This window comes from Mustelus asterias, chromosome 4 (genome assembly GCF_964213995.1).
Source record: "Mustelus asterias chromosome 4, sMusAst1.hap1.1, whole genome shotgun sequence".
NCBI lineage: Eukaryota > Metazoa > Chordata > Chondrichthyes > Carcharhiniformes > Triakidae > Mustelus > Mustelus asterias.
Window position 1 is genome coordinate 95,739,563 of NC_135804.1, and position 20,363 is coordinate 95,759,925.

At 43.2% G+C, this 20,363-nt stretch overlaps 1 protein-coding gene across 5 annotated transcripts in view; it reads left to right on the forward strand.

The window, feature by feature from the left end:
* The window catches only part of LOC144492861 (heat shock factor protein 1-like), a 62,093-nt gene that overhangs the window by 23,987 nt on the left and 17,743 nt on the right, over positions 1-20,363 (forward strand). For all 5 annotated transcript variants that reach the window (XM_078211394.1, XM_078211389.1, XM_078211390.1 and 2 more), the window contains exons 3-6: positions 1,449-1,573; positions 6,482-6,606; positions 10,734-10,809; positions 14,114-14,175. In XM_078211394.1, coding sequence (XP_078067520.1) covers positions 1,449-1,573; positions 6,482-6,606; positions 10,734-10,809; positions 14,114-14,175 — 388 coding nt within the window. The remainder of the gene's footprint in view (positions 1-1,448; positions 1,574-6,481; positions 6,607-10,733; positions 10,810-14,113; positions 14,176-20,363) is intronic.

A 20,363-nucleotide genomic window follows, 5' to 3' on the forward strand; every position in this document is an offset into this window, starting at 1 on the left:
AAGTGCTCAGCTTGCAGAGAAACCCAGGGCTGTGTGAGGGCAACTGACAAGAAAGGCAGTCCTATCAGAAATCTGGAAGAGGAGGGTGCATTGAAAATGGCTGGAGAGAATCGACAGCCAACACGAGCGAAATCTGCTCAGCAAAATCCAGAGAATTGATCTGAATATAACAGTGCCATACTTGAAATGCCTTGCTGTGGATTAGTCAAGGCCTGGAATGAAAGGGCTAGAGGACTTGTTTTTAATGTAATGTAACTTGCAATTTAGTGGCCGGAAGACCCGGCAATCAGGCAGAGTCAACAAGGTGGATCCGATGGATGTACTGGACTTCGATTTCCAGAAGGCATTTGACATCAAAGGTTATTGCATAAAGTAAAAGCTCATTGTGTAGAGGGTAATATATTGGCATGGATAGAAGATTTGCTCTTTAACAGGAAACGAGAGTTGGTATAAATGGGTCTTTCTAGCTGAGCAGGATGTGAGGAGTGATGTGCCACAGGATCATTGCTGAGACCTCAACTTTTTATAATTTATAAATGACTTGGGTGAAGGGACTGAAGGTATGGTTGCTAAATTTGCTAACGACAAAGATATGTAGGAAAGTAAATTGTGAAGAGGACATAAGGAGGCTATGAAAGGTAAAGTAAATGGGCAAAAATCTGGCAAATAGAGTATTAGATGGGCAAATGTGAAATTGCCCATTTTGGCAGGAAGAATAAAAAAGAACGTTATTTAAATGGTGAGAGGTTGCAGAGCTCCGAGGTACAGAGAGAGCTGGTTGTTGTAGTGAATGAATCACAAAAACTTCAGCAAGTAATTGGGAAAGTTATCATTTATTGTGAGGGGAACTGATTACAAAAGTGTGGAGGCTATGCTGCAGTTGTTCAGGGCATTGGTGAGACCACGTCTGAAATATTGTGTACAGTACTGGTCTCCTTATTTAGGGAAATATCTAAATGCATTAAAAGCAGTTTAGAGAAGGTTTACTAATTGAATAATACCAGGATTGGATGGTTGTCTTATGATGAAAGATTGGAGAGGTTAGATTTGTATCCACTAGAGTTCAGAAGAGTAAAAGGCGACTTAGTCGAAACCTATAAAACCCTGAGGGGGTTTTATATAAAAAAATAAGAGGTCGTTCATTCAAGACCGATGGGAAGTTTTTTCTCTGAGGACCGTGAGCCTTTGGAACTTTGTTCCTCAAAGGCAGTGGAAGCAGTCTTTGAATATTTTTAAAGCAGAGCTAAATGGGTTCAAGGGGATGAAAGGTTATCGGGGTTAGGCAGGAATGTGGGGTCGAAGTTCCATACAGATCAGCCATGATCTTATTAAATGGTGGAGCAGGCTTGAGGGGCTGAGTGGCCTACTGCTCCTGATTTGTATGTTTGCATGTAAAATAAAGTTCTACTTTTGTTGATGACACCCCATCTCTTTTTGTTCTATAACAGATGGTTTTCACAAAGTGGTTCACATAGGTGTGGGTCTGCCCCGAGATTTGGATGATATAATTGAGTTTCAGCACCCACGCTTCCGACAAGGAGAACCTCAGTTACTGGACCACATCAAGAGGAAGGTAAATGTTACTCATTTGTGGTTCATTGGGAACCTTTTGCATGAATCTGTGTACAAACAAATCCTATTACCTGGGCGACCAGAGCTGTCGGAGCTGTGGCTGAAATGATTCATTAGCAATCAGACATTATTGTAGTACTTGAGACAGATTTTAATTGTCACTTGAGATTGGAGCTGAGGCTTGGAGCAGCGTTAAATGGTTTACTGTGATTAAACACTGGCTGTCTTGGTGACGCAGTGGCTAATTTCCCTGTGCCTCAGTCCGAAGCTCCAGATTCAGGCTTCACCCCAGAACCTAATGGCTGAGAGAGGTGCATTCATAATGCTGTCAAACAGGTTGAATATCAACCTGTAAATCCTTCCAACACTCCCCAATAGCAGGCGGCAGGAGGAGAGATTCATACGATGGAAAGAGAGTTGAAGTCTCTTCAATCACAATCCCTAGCTCCAGTCTACAGCAAGCACATGCTGTCACAGCAACTTTGATTCCCTGAGTGAACTGTAACACAGGTGGGACAGTATAATGGAAGGTTTATTCTGTATCTTAACAAATTTGATTGCATTTTTCAACAAGGTGACTAGGTGTGTTAATGAGGGCAGTGCAGTTGATGCAGTCGACATGGACTTCAATGAGGCTTTTGACATGGTCCCACATGGGAGACTGATCAAGAAGTTAAGAGCCCATGGGATCCTGGGCAATTCGGCAAATTGGATCCAAAATTGGCCTAGGTGCAGGGCAGGTTCAGAGGTTGTTTTTGTGACTGGAAGCCTGTGTCAAGGGGTGTACTGCCGGGATCGCTGCTGGGTCCCTTGCTGTTTGTAGTGTACATTAATGATCTAGACACGAATGTGTGTTGGGGGTATTATCAGTAAATTCACAGATGACACACAAATTAGTGGTATGGTAAATAATGAGAAGGAGAGTTCTAGATTATAGGACGATATAGATAGGCAGGACAGTGGCAAATGTAATTTAACCCTGAAAAATGTGAGGTGATGCATTTTGGGAGGACTAACAATGCAAGGGAACACACAATGAATGGTAGGATGCTAGGAAATACCGAGGACCAGAGGATCCTAGGGTGCACGTCCAAAGATCCCTGAAGGTAGCAGGACAGGTAGAAAAGGTGGTTAAAAAGGCATATTGCCTTTATTAGCCAAGGCATAGAATATAAGAGCAGGAAGGTTATGATGGAGCTGTATAAAACATTTGTTAGGCCACAGCTAGAGTACTGTGTGCAGTTCTGGTCACCACACTATAGGAAGGATGTGATTATACTAGAGAGGGTGCAGAGGAGATTCACCAGGATGTTGCCTGGGCTGGAGTGTTTCAGTTATGAAGAGAGGCTGTTTAGGCTGGGGTTGTTTCCCTTAGAGCAGCAAAGACCGAGATAAAAGCAGATGCTGGAATCTGGAACAGAAACAGCAAATGCTGGAAAATCTCAGCAGGTCTGATCATCTGTGGAGAGAGAACAGAGTTAATGTTTCAAATCTGGATGACTCTTTGTCAGAGCGCTGAGGGGGAATCTGATTGAGGTGTACAAAATTATGTAAGTAGAAAGGAAGAAACATTTCCCTTTAGTGGAGGGATCAATAACCAGGGGGCGTAGATTTAAGATAAAGGACAGGAGATTTAAGAGAGGATTTGAGGAAAATCATTTTCAACCAAGAGGGTGGTGGGAATCTGGAACTCACTGTCTGAAAGAGTGGTTGAGATGGGAACCCACACAACAATTAAGGAGCACTCGAAATACCATAGCACACAAGATTACATTCCAAGTACTGGGAAATAGGATTAGAATAGTTAGGTGCTCAATGGCTGACACAGATGCAATGGGCTGAAGGGCCTCCTTCTGTGCTGTTAAACTCTGTGGGCTCGACTTTACCATTGCCTTGCGTTCCTTTTTGGGTGCGAAAACTTAGTAAAGTCGGGCGTGAGGCGAGTAGCGTGATCCGTGCCCGCCTCTGCGCCAGTTCCCCCTTTGCCAAGACCTGAAAATGGCCGCGATCGGAACCGTGCCCGAAATGGGCGCGATGGCCATTTACATGTATCTGCATGCATTTAAATTAACTTAATGAGCTGCACACCCAACTTTACCGGCACTTCCCCCTTTACCACCGTGTTCGCCCATCCAGAATTGATGCTCTACATAAGTCCGATTCGGGCGCTGCATCAGTGTGGGTTAGTGAGGAGATAAATGCTGAGCATCCGAGGGCTCTCTGCTTGAGATCGGGGTGGGGGGGGGGGGGCGATCAGTCTGGGTGGTGGAGAGGGTGGGGGGATAAGGGGGTCAGTAATGTTGGGGGGTGGGGGCATTATCCGGCCCGGGAGGGATGTGGCAGGGGAGCAGCATTCTTATCAAATTTTTTTCTGTGCATACGCAGTTGGAAGCGCTGATCGGAGCTGCAGGGTTTCGGGCACGTTAAGCCCTGCCCACAGGCTTGTTCAGCATGATTTGGACTTGCTGATATTTTTTCAGGCACAGTGCATATGGGGGCACCTAAGATCTGGTCTAAAAGTCGAATCTGAAATACTCCCAGTTTCAGCACTTAGAATCAAAATGGTAGATTAGGACTCTATTACATGCTGTACCTGAGTGCTGGCTATAGAATTTGGATCATTAGATATTCGTTTGGGGGTTGCACCTCACAATTATACCCATGGGAAGACATCACATCTGTATGGCCAGTAGAAAATCCTTGCCACCCAGTATCTAATTATGTTAAATTGTGACTTGGTCCACAGCAGTAAGAATCCTCGCTATGTGTACTGGATTCTGTGATCTTGCATGTTCCTCTGATCTTCTTGAGATGATACCAGTTGTAAATTAGCAATTGGTTTACTCTATATGTGGTCTGTCAGCTATCAATATATTTTTTGGTGAATTTGAATTTATTTCTTATTACTCTTTGTTAAATGAAAAATAACAAACATAACTTTACCCTTATTGATGAGTTTAATTCACCTCACAGGCAATTCCTGTAACTAGCTAGGACTATGACTTTATACGTCATTTTTGTCTCTTCAGATTCAAATTCAGATATCACTTGGAGGTACGGGTTCTGAGCTTCTGGCAAAGTGTTTGAATAGTCTTAATCACAACACAGTTTGGGTGGGAGGAGAAGGAGCGTGTACAATACTGATTTGAAGCTTCAAATAAAAGTGAGAAGTTCAGCTTTACAGGGACCTTAGCTGCCTTTGTGTTTTGTCAATATATGGTTATTACAGAGAGAGAGCAGGAGATTGGAGCAGGGAAAAGGATTTGCCTTACCAGATATTCTAAGTCTTAGGGAAGTGTTAAGAAGATCCTCCAAGATTTTGAATAGTATTCAAATCTTGCAAAAATTTGGACTGTGCAGTGTTGGACTCTTGTTACCTTGTATGGGGTAATGAGTTGATGGACTTGAGAGGAAACAGAGGATTGAAATTTTCCATTGTGACTGAAGTCTTGGGGCTGAAGATGACTCCTGTTTTGCTAGCAGTGGATCTGGGGAAGCACATTTCTCAGGCCATCCAAGTGATGACCAATTAACTTGGCTGCTGCTGGGGCTGCTGTCCCAATTAAAGTCTGTGACCTGCCCCCAAAAGCGGCTGATCCAATCAGAGGGCTGGCTGTTTGAGCGATGCCATTGCTCACAATCTGGGGATGGGGGATTGTTTGGCACAGGTGGTGACATTGTGTGGAGGGGTGCAACTGTTACTGCCACGAGGGGCACTCTGTGCGCTATGGAGTGTCCAAAAAGGCACCACCCCGGAGCCACCATGATGCTACCAGGCTTCACTTTGTGGTCTCCTCACACAATAGCAAGTTGTTCTTATGCAGGCAAAATGCCTGTGGAGTTGGAAAAAAGCCCTTAATTGATCCCTTAAATACTCAATTGGGCATCTGATTGGTGGCATGGCAACTTTCCCACTGCTGACAAATTTGGTGCATGCAAACAGACGATCTATCGTAGTCTTTTACAGCTTGAAGACAAGCCATCTGAGATTAATGATGGGTACTGTGTGTTCTTTTTGGAAGTGGAAAGTAGGTACATTTATGAAGTATATTGCTGTTCCTTAAGGTGCAAACACACTAATTCATTTTCAGCTGTAACCACAAGAGAATTGGAAAATAAATGAAGTCTGCAAAAGGAGCAATGCACAATACAATGTATTTAACATTTTTCTTCACACCTCTGCATTTTGTTCAATTCGCGTTGGAAATGTGGTCATTTGGTATTTTGGCAACATGTTAGCTAAAACGTACTGATTGTAAGATTATCTAAGTAGTGTTGTAATAGTGTAAAAACATTGAAAATACATTGTTCATTATGTTAAGAGATCTTATTCTGGAGAACAGCTGAGTGGGATATTTTTTTGTATGCACTGCCCTGAGCGTATAGAAAGAGGAAGTTTCCAGGGTTCTTACTGCTGATTTCTATTCAGTATTTCTAATATTAAAAAGAGAACTTGCGGAGATATCAGATAAGGGATACGATTGGACTTTGCTGTGGTACCTCCAAAATAGACAACTAATCTACTGGCAGTCGATGAGCAGGTATGTACATTGAGTGTCCGTTTGTACATTGAGTGTCCATTTGAACAAGGTACCTGCCAGCTGCTAGTGCTTGTGGAATCATACTGTATCATTAATCACATCTTTATTAGAGGGGCAGGGGTGACAGTGGAGGGTTTGGGGGTGGGGGGGGGGGGGGCTGAGGTGTGTCTAAGCCTTAAATAAAGGAGGCAATAAAAATGCTACTGCTCTGGAAAAAAAAGTTTAAAAATTTGAATGAGCAGAATGCGCACACAGCCTGCAAAATCATAATGTGATGATGAGCTTGATCCACAAGTGCATTGTTAGTAAGATGAGTGCACAGATGTAAATAAATTGCTGAGATATGATTCCTTTCTTTTAAATTAAAGGTTTCTGTGAGTCGAGTGGATGACCTTAAACTGAGGCAGCAAGATGTGTTGAAACTCTTATCGGATATTCATCAGATGAAGGGAAAACATGACCTGGCTGACAACACAATCCTGACTATTAAAAGGTGGTCATTTTTAAAAACAAATGTAGATATCATCAAATGGAAAGTAGAAATGCTGGTTTTTAAGAAACTGAAGTGAAGGACTCTTCTAGTTTCAGAGCCATGCTGACAGGGATCTATTTAGGTATAATTCTAATAAGGGAGGGGGGTGGATAACCTTCAGTGTGGTTTGGTCCAAGGACACTTGTATTGCATAAGAGTATACAGCACAGCAACAGTCTGTTTGTCACAACCAGACCATGCTTCACTCAAACCTTCTGCCATCTTTCCTCAACTAACTTTCTTCAGGGGATGTGATAGCCTAGTGGTATTATCACTCGACTATTAATCCAGAAACTCAGCTAATATTCTGGGGACCCGGGTTCGAATCCCGCCGTGGCAGATGGTGTAATTTGAATTCAACAACAAATATCTGGAATTAAGAATCTACTGATGACCATAAAACCATTGTCGATTGCCAGAAAAACCCAACTGGTTCACTAATGTCCTTTTAGGGAAGAAAATCTGCCGTCCTTACCTGATCTGGTCTACATGTGACTCCAGAGCCACAACAATGTGGTTGACTCTCAACTGTCCTCGGGCCAGGAGGGATGGACAATAAATGCTGGCCAGCCAGCAGCGCCTATGTCCCAAGAATAAATTTAAAAAATTACCTCATAGGTGAAATTTCGCCTCCACTTAAACGCATTCATATCATTGATCTGAGCAAGATTCTGTGGTAGTGAGTTAGATATGCCCACTACTCACTGGGTAAAGGAGTTGCTTCTGAATTCCTTATTTGATTTTTTTTGGCTGACTATTTTGTTATTCTATCCTCTAATTTTGCTTTTTCCCACATGTAGCAACAAACACTTTATGCTTCCCCTATTAAAACTGTACATTCTTTCACAGACCTCTTGGGTCACATCCTTGGCTATTTCTCTTAGGAGAAGAGACTCAGTCTGTTTATCCTTTCTGATGGACATGACCCTATGGAATATCCTTGCAAGTTGTCTTTGCAGACTCTCCAGTACCTCCTCTTTGTAAGATATGGCGACCAGAGCTGAGCAAGCACTCCAAGTGTGGTCAACCTGAAGTTCAATACAAATTTAGCACAATTTCGCTACTTTTCAATTCTATCCCTCTAGAAACGAACCTCGATATGCTTTTTATTTGTGGCCTTATTAATTTGTGTCGCAACTTCTTGTGATTTGTGCATTTGTACACTCTGATTTCTTTGCTCTTCAACTCTTATTTTCCAAGTATTATGTCACCACCTTGTTTTTCTTACCAAGATATAATATCTCACGTTTATCTGTGTTGAAGTTCATTTGCTAATTATGCATCAATCCTGCAAGTTCATTAATGTCTTATTTGTTACAGTCCTTCTCCGTATTGACTATCCCCTTATTTGGTGTCATCTGCCAAGTTCGGAATTACGTCTTTGATTCCAAAGCCACTCTCCATTTTTGTTCTGTTTTGCAGCCAGTTAGCAATCCATTCTGCTACTCATTCCTGGGTTAGCATGACCCGACTTTATTCATTAGCTTATTTTGTAACGTGTTATCAAAGGCCTTTTAGAAATCTAGATAAATTGCATCTATTGCATTACCCTTATCTAGTGGTTCTGTTAGCTTTACAAAGGATTCAATGAGCTTGGTCAAGCAAGACCTTCCCTTTTTGAAATCCATGCTTGCTATTCATTATTACATTTTTATTTTTTAAATTTTGCCCTTTATTTAGGGATTCCATTCTTTCACCTACCGCCATTGTTAAGCTGCCTGGCCATGTTAGAAAATGGTCCGGCACTTAAGGAGGCTATTTGGCCTGTCAAGCTCATGTCGGCTCTCTGGAAGAGCAGTTTTTAGCAAGTCCCATTCCCTGGCCCTTTCCCCGTATCCCTGGAAATCTTTTCCCTTTAGATACTTAACTAATTAGCTTTTAAAAGCCATAATTAACTCTGACCTACCCCCTTTTAAGGCAGTGCATTCTTGATTGTAACCACTCCATGCATACACCCAAGAAATAGGTGCAGGAGTAGACCACATGGCCTGTCAAGCCTGCACTTCCATTCAATGTAATCATGGCTGATCTTGGGTTTCAACCCCACCTTCCTGTCCATTCCTCATTTCCCTTGATTCCCTGGAAGACCAAAAGTCTGTCTATCGCAGTCTTGAATGTATCAAACGGTGGAGAACTCTCAACTCTCTGGGGTAGAGAATTCCAAAGATTCACAATCCTTGTGAGCCAAGTAATTTTTCCTCATCTCAGTCCTAAATGATTGGCCCCTTATCCTGAGATCATGTCCCTCGTGTTTCAGATTCCCTGACCAGTGGAAAAATTTCCTCACATCCACCCTATCAAGCCCCTACAAAATCTTGTACATTTCAATGAGCTCACCTCTCATTCTTCTAAACTCCAGAGAATATAAACCCTGGTTACACAGCTTCTCATCATAGGACAACCCAATTTAATGAATCTTAGCTGTACTGCCTCCAATGCAAGTATATCCTTACTTAAATGTGGAGACCAGTACTGAACATGGTGCTCCAGATTTGGTCTCACCAAAGCCATGCACAATTGTAGTGGAATTTCACAGACACAGTGAATTTCACTATGATGTTCTAACAGAGTTCCTCAGAACAGTGTCAATTATTGAACTTTTTAGCCAATGAGGGAGAACATGCCAGTTAAAGCACCAGTAGCCTTAGGTTTGGTGTGTACTGTCAACCAATAGAATTTAGCATCATTTCAATCCTTTATTTGCATCCTCTTCACCTATACACGCATTTGTGCAGAATCCTTGACATTTTTAGCAGGCAAAGTTCAATAAACATCCTGATTTTCTTCAAGCACAATCAACACTTGGAACATTCTGTGTTTTCTCAAGGACCCTCTCATGCTGCAGAACAGACTCACTCCCTTCACCTGCTAACAGCTGGTTCCAACTTCCACAGGTGTGCTCAATACTGATATTGATTGCACCAGAGCTACCGTTAACACACGTACAACTCGAACGACATCTGGAAAAAATATGCCCCGTATAGGTATTGTTGCACACAACTTTCTCACTTTCCCCCAGCTTTCAACAGGCATTAAAAGCAAATTACTGCAGATGCTGGAATCTGAAACCAAAAGAGAAAATGCTGGAAAATCTCAGCAGGTCTGGCAGCATCTGCAAGGAGAGAAAAGAGCTGACATTTTGAGTCCAGATGACCCTTTGTCAGCCTCAAAATACTAAGGTCAAAAGGATGTGAGCAACAAGTCCGCAGAAGCTGCGGAAAAATAAAGAAAAGCTGAGTTTGCTGCACAATACTGTGCATGCATAGTTGCAAGTGCAATCACCATCATTTTAGGGGTATCGTGCAACAGGGCGCATGCATGGTTATCACAACCTGGAATTACAAATATTACAGCACCAGCAGCATCAATTTAGCACAATTTACTGAAGGAAAGCAGTCTCTTTATAACATTTGCAATTGCATCCTCCCCATAGTTTCTGAATCTTCCGTTCTGGAGCCTCTTGCCTTTAATCTGGGTCTGTCACCGGCAACAAGCTGCAGAGTTAGAAATGGAATAGCAGCCATCACTGGATGGATCAGAAACATCCTCATCCTGATCCTTGGAAACTGTGGAGAGACCACGCCCCGACTGCCGGCTTGCCACGTGGCTTAGAAACAGGGTAAAGGGCTTCAGGATCTGAATAATATCCAACGGGCACTGTGCCTCCTGCAAATGATGTCATTGGCTTCTGCTCAGGCACAGACCAGTATTGGTGGCCAGCTTGCACGACCATCTTGACTTGGCAGGGGATAAAAAATTATTCTCCACCCAGAGGAGAGAAAAGGCATCTAACGAAAATCTAAGTTGATTGAAGGAGATGCAAACATAAAGTAACATTGCCCAGCCCAAACCTGGATGATTGTTGACTCCTTTTTGCCTGAGTGCTTCACACGGAAATAATTGGCAATCTCGGCATCACCAGAAATGTGATATTCTGCTTTTCAAGGTGGTAAAATGTTGAAAAAAATTAGCAACTTTGAATAAAATACTCAACTTTGGCTTTTGTAGGGGATGAGAGTTACTTTTGTCAATTGTAAGCGGATTATTAAACACGGTCCTTAATGCCGATTCTTGTCTGTTTTCCACAGAGAAAATGAGGCACTATGGAAGGAGATATCAACCCTGAAACAGAAGCAACTGCAGCAGCACAAAGTTATTCGTAAGGTGTGTCATTGAATGTTTTAACTAAATGGAGTTGACCTATTTCTTTTCAGTCCAAAACTGTCAGGAACAATTTAAATAAAAAAGCTCAGCAAGTGTGTGAAATGCATCTACATGTGCAGGAATGGTGGTTTGCGCCATTATAAACAACGCTATCAGTCTCCATTAACCAGCAGCTGAATTGGATGACCATATAAATGCTACTAAAGCAGGTTAGAGGCTGGACATTCTGTAGCAGATGGCTCACTTGACACCCCAAAGCTTGTCTACTTGCCTCAGTAGGTGCAACTCCAACACTCAAGCCCAACACGTTCTGCTTGATTGGCTTGATTGGCACCCCATCCTGTGACTTAAACATTGTGTTATTCCCATCAACAGTGATGTAACATGGCTGCAGTATGTACTGCAGGGTGCACACTCAACTCTCAGCGTCTCTTCAGCAGCACCTTCCAAACCTGCAATCTTTTGAACCTAAAAAGGCAGGGCAGCAAGTGCATGTGAACTGCATCCCTCAAGTCACATCTTTCAAACTTAAATATTTGGTGCTAGTTCCTCATCGTTCCTGGAAACCCTTAGCTGATAGCATTGTGGGATCACCTTCACCATGCAAACTTCTTTGGTTCAAGAGCTCGAACAGCCAATTCTCTCTTTTCGTGTGGAGTTTGCACGTTCCCCCATGTCTGTGTGAGTTTCCTTGGGAGCTCCGGTTTCCTCCCACACTCCAAAAATGTGCAGGTTAGGTTAATTAGCCATGCTAAATTGCCCTATAGTGTCGGGGATTAGCAGGGTGAATATGACAGATTATGGGGATAGGGCCTGGGTGGGATTATGGTGAGTACAGGCTCGATGGGCTGAATGTCCTCCCACATCTCCTTCTATAATTGAAGAAGAGGTTCCATCATTACCATTGTGTCTCAGCTACAGCTTGGTCTGGGAAAATATTGGCTTTGCCAGCAACCAGATTTAATCATTCATCTGTGGTGAATTCATCTCACATGCTACAGTAGGCCCCTGTGCCTTTGGCTTGGACAAGAGAAGTAGCTTGCTGAACCTGTTGTCCAGTGCCAGTCTGTCTGTCTTCTCTCAGGCTGGAAAATGCACCTCAGGATTGAGCTGGACTGCTCTACCCACCCTGGTCTCAATGCTTTCCAGTGCTGACCAGTTCAGGAGGGGGACTAGCACCTGAGAAATCATCACCCACCCAGCATATACTGTTTTCAGGAAAGGCTAGTGAGAGGGGACAAAGCATAGTCAATCTCGTAACAAAGGCTGTTTAAGAGCAAGCATGCGGTTCACTCTTTAGGCTTCAGCTGGAGTATTGTGTCCAGTTATGGATATTACACTTTAGGAAGGTTGTCAAGGTCTTGAAGAATATAGAGAAGGTTTTATGATACCAGGTGTGAGGGACTTGGGTGGAGAGATTAGAGAAGCTGGGATTGTTCTTCTTGGAGCAGTGAAGATTAAGGGGAGATTAAATGGAGGTGTTCAAAATCACAAAGGGTTTTGATAGAATAGATTGGCAGCAGCTGTTTGCAATAGCTGGAAGGTTAGTAACCTGAGGACACAGATTTAAGTTAATTCGCAAAAACAACTTGGTGGGGAGGAACGAGATAGAATTATTTTATGCAACAAGTTGTTATATGAAAAAGGATCAGAAGTAGGTCATTTGGTCCTTCGAGTCTGCCCAGCCATTTACTAAGATCATGGCTGATGTAATAGTAACCTAAAATCAGCATCTTACCTACCCCCGATAACCTATAACCCCTTGCTTACCAATAATGATCTGAAATGCACTTTTTGAAACAGCGGTAGAAACCAATTCAATGGTAACTTTCAAATTTGCAGGGTTATGGGAACAAACAGAGAGATGGAACTAGAGTCCATTATCAAAGATTTTATAGCAGAGCATTTAGAAACAGTGGTAGAATCGGACTGAATCAGCATGGATTTATGAAAGGGAAATCATGCTTGACAAATTTACTAGAATTCTTCGAGGATGTAACTGGTAGAGTTGATGAGGGGGAGCCAGTGGATGTGGTTTATTTGGACTTTGAGAAAGCTTTTGACAAAGTCCCACTTAATAGATTAGCATGTAACATTAAAGCACATAGGATTGGGGGTAATTTATAGAGATGGATAGAAAGCCATTTGGCAGACAGGAAATAGAGTAGGAACAAATAGGTATTTTTCTGAATGGCAGGCAGTGACTAGTGGGATATTGCAGGGATCGATGCTGGGACCCCAGCTATTCACAATATATAAATGATTTAGATGAGGGAGTTATATGTAATAACTCCAAATTTGCAGATGACACAAAGCTGGGTGGGAGGGTGAGCTGGGTGGGAGGGTGAGCTGTGAGGAGGATGCAGAGATGTTTCAATGTGATTTATGCAAGCTGAGTGAATGGGCAAATGCATGGCAGATGCTGCATAATATGGATAAATGTGAGGTAATCCACTTTGGAAGCAAAAATGGGAAGGCAGATTATCTGGCCATAATTGAGAGGGGAATGTGCAACGAGACTTTGGTATCCGCATTCACCAGTCGCTGAAGGTAAACATGCAGGTGCAACAGGCAGTAAAAAAGGCAAAATGGTATGTTGGTCTTCATCGCGAGAGGATTTGAGTACAAGAGCAGAGATGTTTTGCTGCAGTTATATGGGGCCTTGGTGAGGCCACACCTGGAATATTATGTGCAGTTTTGGTCTCCTTATCTGAGGAAGAATGCTCTTGCTCTAGAGGGAGTGCAGCAAAGGTTTAACAGACTGATTCCTGGGATGGCAGGACTGACATATGAGGAGAGATTGAGTCGGTTAGGATTGCATTCACTGGAGTTCAGAAGAATGACTGGGGATCTCATTGAAACCTATCAAATTCTAACAGGGCTAGACAGGGTAGATGCAGGAAGCATGTTCCCGATGGGGAGGGTGTCCACAATCGGAATCATAAACCATTTTAGGACTGAGGTGAGGAGAAATTTCTTCCTCCAGAGACTTGAAAACCTGTGGAATTCGCTACCACAGAAAGCAGCTGAGGCCAAAACATTGTATGTTTTTAAGAAGGAGTTAGATATAGCTCTTGGGGCAAAGGGGATCAAAGGATATGGGGGAAGGCAGGATCAGGCTATTGAGTTGGATGATCAGTCATCACCATAATGAATGGTGGAGCAGGCTCGAAGGGCTAAATGGCCTCCTCCTACTCCTATTTTCTATTTCTAGTTAGCCAGCGTGGACACCATTGGTCAAATGGTGCTGTATAATTCAATGATTTGAAATTTATTCACATTCTCTAAATAACCTTGTCTGCAGATCCTCCACTTCATTGCCACAATGGTGCAGTCAAACAGCGTGGCTGGAATCAAGAGAAAAATGTGAGTTTCTTTTTCTTTTGTGCTGCATGCTTGATTTAAAGGTGGGAGTTGAGAGTTTTCTTGAACAAAAGTCTCATGAAGGTAGGGGAATGAATAAGGGATAGCAACCCTTGGGCTTCTATTTCTGCCGACTTGGCTACCTGCTGCCACAAGAGTTGTATGGCCAAGGGACTAGAGGGAAGGAAAAAGTTCCCTTTCTTTTATTGTCCTCGTTTTTGCCTCTTGAAAAGCAAAGAAAGCAAATAGGTAGGCGTCAGGCAGGGAATCTTTTGTTGAAGTGTGGATTCACAGTGTCAGATACTCTGTGTTCTTTCTTTTAGTAGCTGCTCTTGCCTGAGCCCAGATGTTGTGTGGTGACAGATTATTCAACTGTGGATTCGCATCACAGTCATGATCCAATCCCCCACTAACATCCACACGTGAAGGGATCACTGGATCAGCTGTTGTTTGCTTGCACTCTTCCTAACTCGGACATGTTGATTAATTGTCGTGATGCTGTTAACCACCCTGACTAAGACTGTCTGCTCACACATGCCGTGCATTGAACCCCGTCTATAATATTGAATCACTGTGCTGATTTAGCAAAACAAACCCTTTTTTGCAAGGTTACTGTGAGCAGCAGGCTTATGATTTCATTGCCAAATCTTTGTTCTCTGCAATCTCCAATACATAGCCACTGAAATGTTGAACGCAAAATTTGCTTGCGCCAAGCCCATATTTTCGACACCACAGGTGCCGTTTCGGGTCCAAGTTGGCATCCCAGTTGTAGTTGCATGCTTCTGCTGCACGATGCACTGGATGCCATTTTGGGTAGGTTGTTTGTGCAGGCACTGGGAGTATTCATTAGAAAAAATGCTTAGTGGAATGAATGCCCAAACACTGCATAGCTGACCATAATTTCAGCAAGGGAGGAGCTCCCTCCTCACCCACCAGTGTCATAGAGTCAGAGGTTTACAGCATGGAAACAGGCCCTTCGGCCTAACTTGTCCATGCTGCCCTTTTTTTTTAAACCCCTAAGCTAATCTCAATTCCCCGCATTTGGCCCATATCTCTCTATACCCATCTTATCCATGTAACTGTCTAAATGCTTTTTAAAAGACAAAATTGTACCCGCCTCTACTACTACCTCTGGCAGCTTGTTCCAGACACTCACCACCCTCTGTTGGAAAAATTGCCCCTCTGGACACTTTTGTATCTCTCCCCTCTCACCTTAAACCTATGCCCTCTAGTTTTAGACTCCCCTACCTTTGGGAAAAAATATTGACTATCAAGCTGATCTATGCCTCTCATTATTTTATAGACCTCTATAAGATCACCCCTAAGCCTCCTTCGCTCCAGAGAAAAAAGTCCCAATCTATCCAGCCTCTCCTCATAACTCAAACCATCAAGTGCGGACAGCATCCTAGTAAATCTTTTCTGCACTCTTTCTAGTTTAATAATATCCTTTCTATAATAGGGTGACCAGAACTGTACACAGTATTCCAAGTGTGGCCTTATGTCTTGTACAATTTCAACATGACGTCCCAATTCCTGTATTCAATGTTCTGACCGATGAAACCAAGCATACTGAATGCCTTCTTCACCACTCTGTCCACCTGTGACTCCACTTTCAAGGAGCTATGAACATGTACCTCTAGATCTCTTTGTTCTGTAACTCTCTCCAATGCCCTACCATTAACTGAGTAAGTCCTGCCCTGGTTCAATCTAACAAAATGCATCACCTCGCATATATCTAAGTTAAACTCCATCTGCCATTTGTAAGCCCACTGGCACAATTGATCAAGATCCTGTTGCAGTCGGAGATAACTTTCTTCATTGTCCACTATGCCACCAATCTTGGTATCATCGGCAAACTCACTAACCATGCCTCCTATATTCTCATCCAAATCATTAATATAAATGACAAATAACAGTGGACCCAGCATTGATCCCTGAGGCACACCGCTGGTCACAGGCCTCCAGTTTGAAAAACAACCGTCTAGAACCACCCTCTGGCTTCTGTCAAGAGGCCAACTTTGTATCCATTTAGATACCTCACCCTGGATCCCGTGAGTTTTAACCTTATGCAACAACCTACCATGCAGTACCTTGTCAAAGGCCTTGCTAAAGTCCATGTAGACAACATCAACTACACTATCCTCATCTACCTTCTTGGTTACCCCTTCAAAAAACTCAATCAGATTTGTGAGACATGATTTTCCACTCAAAGCCATGCCGACTGTCCCTAATCAGTCCTTGCGTCTCTAAATGCCTGGAGATCCTGTCTCTCAAAATACCTTCCAACAACTTACCCACCAGCCTGTAGTTCCCAGGCTTTTCCCTGCAGCCCTTTTTAAACAAAGGCCCAACATTTGCCACTTTCCAACCTTCAGGCACCTCACCCGTGACTAACGATGCTATTTAAAGAGATCATCAGCTTCTTCCAGTTTAATTGTTGTTTGATTTTCTACTGGCTGTTAGTGAGTTAATTGAAGTTCATCGCGTTTGTACTACTAATTTGAAATTGGTGAAGTTTACAAGTAAAAGTGTGGCACGTGGTCGAGGCTTTGTTTCTCAAGCTGTGGAAGCTGTAGTTTCTGTTTTCCCCCCCTGCCTTGCAGCATGGCTGGGAGCATGAGCACCGGCAGCACAGAAGTGGACAGGCTGCTCACAGAGGGAGGATAAAGAGCACTCCGCCTGATGTCACATCCACTACAGCATTGCCAGTGGCTGCAAATGTGACCATTGATTTCTTTTTATCTGGCTCCTCCAAAGCTGAAGCAGGTGACATTTGGAACTTCCTGCAGTTTGCATCCACTGTTACACTGTCCAAGAGAGGTGACTAACTCTCTCTCTCTGTGCAGAAGGCTGAGTACATTATACTCTTTCCAGATAGATGGGCAGTGCCAGTATGAGTGTTCACCAGGATTCCAGACTTCCCCACAGTGCAGGGTGCCTTTGGCTGCACAGACGTTGATTTGTGGATGCTGCGTGTAAATTCAGACCATTCAGTACCAGGCAAATGCCCAGCTGGTATGTAACCATACTCTGCATCATACAGGCCAATGCTCAGTATCCTGGCAGCAATCATGATACCTTTTTTCTGAGGCAGTCACTGTATCATCTGCATTTGAATCCTCGCGAGAAAGCAGAGGGTGACTGCTGGGTGACGGGGCAATCCATTCACCATCTGGCTTATGATTCTGCTGTGCAATCCAAGTGCATGTGCATAACATGCAATACAGTGAGAGTTATGTTGCCACACAAAATGTCATCCAGCAGCCTATTAGGCTGCTTAAGCAATGTCCTTGCTGCATGGACTGCTGTGGAGAAGCCCTCATTACTGACCGTGACATGTATGATGATTTGTTGTGGTTTCCACAACCTCACCATCATGAGGGCAGAGCTCTAATCACCAGGTATCGAGTGAGGAAGGGTGGAGATGACCACCACCTCCCCTTTCTGGCCAGGTTGTCCATATTCGGCTCATCTGCCTCTGGTGCCACTAAGTGTAAATCCAGTTTCCCATTGAACAGCTGTTGCACATCTTACCAGCTCTCTTGAAGGACCGTCACCCTGTCCTGTTGGATACAGTGCTGAAAGCAAACCATCCAATATTCCATAGAAAAGTCAACTAATCACCTTTACATGCTCCCTATGTGCCTATCTTGCAGGTGCCTTTGCCCAACCTAGTTCTCCTATGCAATGCTACCTGTAGGGTTGTTGGAAGGCTGCTGCACATGGCCTGCTGGACATGGCCTGCTGGATGTCCTTTTTCAGCTCCTGGTCTTGCAGCTTTGCACTACACCACATCAGTGGGCGGGATAGGGGGCAACTCCCAGAGTCACCAAATCGCTGCAGCGTCATTTCAGCTCATTATATGAGCATTTAATGCCATCCTCCCTCCTTCTCCCTCCTTCTTCCCGTAACCCTGCACATTCTTCCTTTTCAAATAACAGTCTCATTTCCTCTTGAATGGATGATTGAACCTGCCTCCATCACACTCTCAGGCAATGCATTCAAGATTCTAACCACTCGCTGCGTGAAAAAGTTTTTCCTTATGTCACCATTACTTCTTTTGACAGTTACTTTAAATCTGTACCCTCTTCTCAATCCTTTCGCAAGTTGAAAGGTTTCTCCCTATCTACTCTTTCCAGACACCTCGTGATTTTGAATATCCCTCAACCTTTTTCTTTAAGCAAAACAGCCGCAACTTCTCCAATCTAATTTCATAACTGAAGTCCCTGGAAGTATTATAATTAATAACAATTAATATTATAATTAATCTATAAGTATTCTCATTAATCTTTCCTGCACTCTATCCTAAAGTGTGGGGCCCAAAACTGGAAGCAATACTCCAGCTGAGGCCAAATTAGTGTCTTAAACAAATTCAGCATAACCTTCTTGCTCTTATATTAAATGTCCCTATTAATAAAGCTCAGGATTCTATATGCTTTATTAACCATGCTCTCAACCTGGCCTGCCATCTTCAATGATTTGAGCACATATACACCTAAGTCCCTCTGTCCCCTTCAGAGTTCATGCTCCCTATTTTATACTGTATCTCCCTGCTCTTCCTACTTAAAATTAATCACTTCACATTTCTCCACATTGAACTTCGTCAGCCACTTGTCCACCCATTCCACCTGCTTGTCTATGTTCTTTTGAAGTTCTGCACTATTCTTCTCTCAGTTCACAATGCTTTCAAGTTTCATATCATCTGCAGATTTTGAAGCTGTGCCCTATGCACCAAGGTCAAAGTTATTAATATTCAGGAAGAGCAAGGGTCCCAAAATTGATCTTTGGGGACCTCCACTACTAACCTTCCTCAAGTTTGAAAAACATCCATTAACCATTATTCTGTTTTCTGTCACTCAGCCAATTCCGGAATAATCCATTCGCTACTTTCCCTTTTATTCAGTGGGCTGGAACTTTGTTTACAAGTTGTTGTGCGGAACTGTTTCAAATGCTTTTTGGAAGTCCATGTATACCAATCAACAGCATTAACCTTGTCAACCCTCTGTTACTTCAAGAAGCTCCAAGTTAGTTAAATACAATTTTCCCTTGAGAAATCCATGTTGTCTTAATTAACTCATATTTGTCCTTTAGTTCTAAGTTAATGTTTCCCTGCCCTGTCGATGTTAAACTGACAGCTCTATGGTTGCTGGGTTTATATTTACACCCTTTTCGAACAAGCATGTAATATTTGCAATTCTCCAGTCATCTGGCACCATCCCTGAATCTTAAGAAAGACTGGGATGTTATGGCCACAATTTCCACTCTCAATCTCAGTATCCTTGGATGCATCTCCTTTGGCCCTGGTTACTTATCAACTTTTAAATACCTCTTTAATGCCTCCTTCTTATCAATTTTAAATCCTTCTAGTGTATTAATTATCTCCTGATGTACCATGACCTGGGTAGCACCTTCTTCCTTGGTAAAGACAGATGCAAAGTATTAATTTAATACCTCAGTTATTTCCTGTCTCCGTGCATAAATCCTCTTTTTGGACCCCAATTGGCTCTGCTCCTACTTTTGCCATCCTTGTACTATTTAAATTCCTATTGAGGATTCTGCAATTGCCTTTTCTGCTAGCTGCCTGTCTGTCTTCATTCTGTCTCTCTCTCTGCCTTATTTGCTTTTTCAATTTCCCCTCTGAACCTTCTATATGCAGCCTGGTTCTCCATTGAATTATCCACCTGACACCTGTCATAAGCACACTTTTTCTTCTTCATTTTAATCTCTATCTCTTGTGTAATTCAGAGAGCTCACCAGTCACGCACTGCATTCCATATACATGCACAATAACCCTGATTTAGACATTATGAACACGATCTTACCAGCTCGCTGTGCCCGCCGATCAGTATGGCGAGCCAAGAAGATAGTGTGCAAGGCGAATAATTCAATTTGCGCCTGGCACAAATTGGATTGGCATCTTCCCAGCCCCATTTTACCAACGAAAACGGCTTCACACCCAGAAATAGCGCAAAGCTCATTACCATTAGATCGCCTGCACCTACGTGCCATTTACAAGTCCGGCCCTTCCCGGATGCTTCCAACCTCTCTAGCGAGGCTTCATATCAGCACAAATCATGACTGCCCTTCAGTAGTGGAGACCAGGTGTCATGACCACGCTGGGGGGATTGGAGGCTATTGAAACCCCCGGCATGGCCAGGCAGTGCCCATCGGGCATGTGTGCCGGGCAGTTT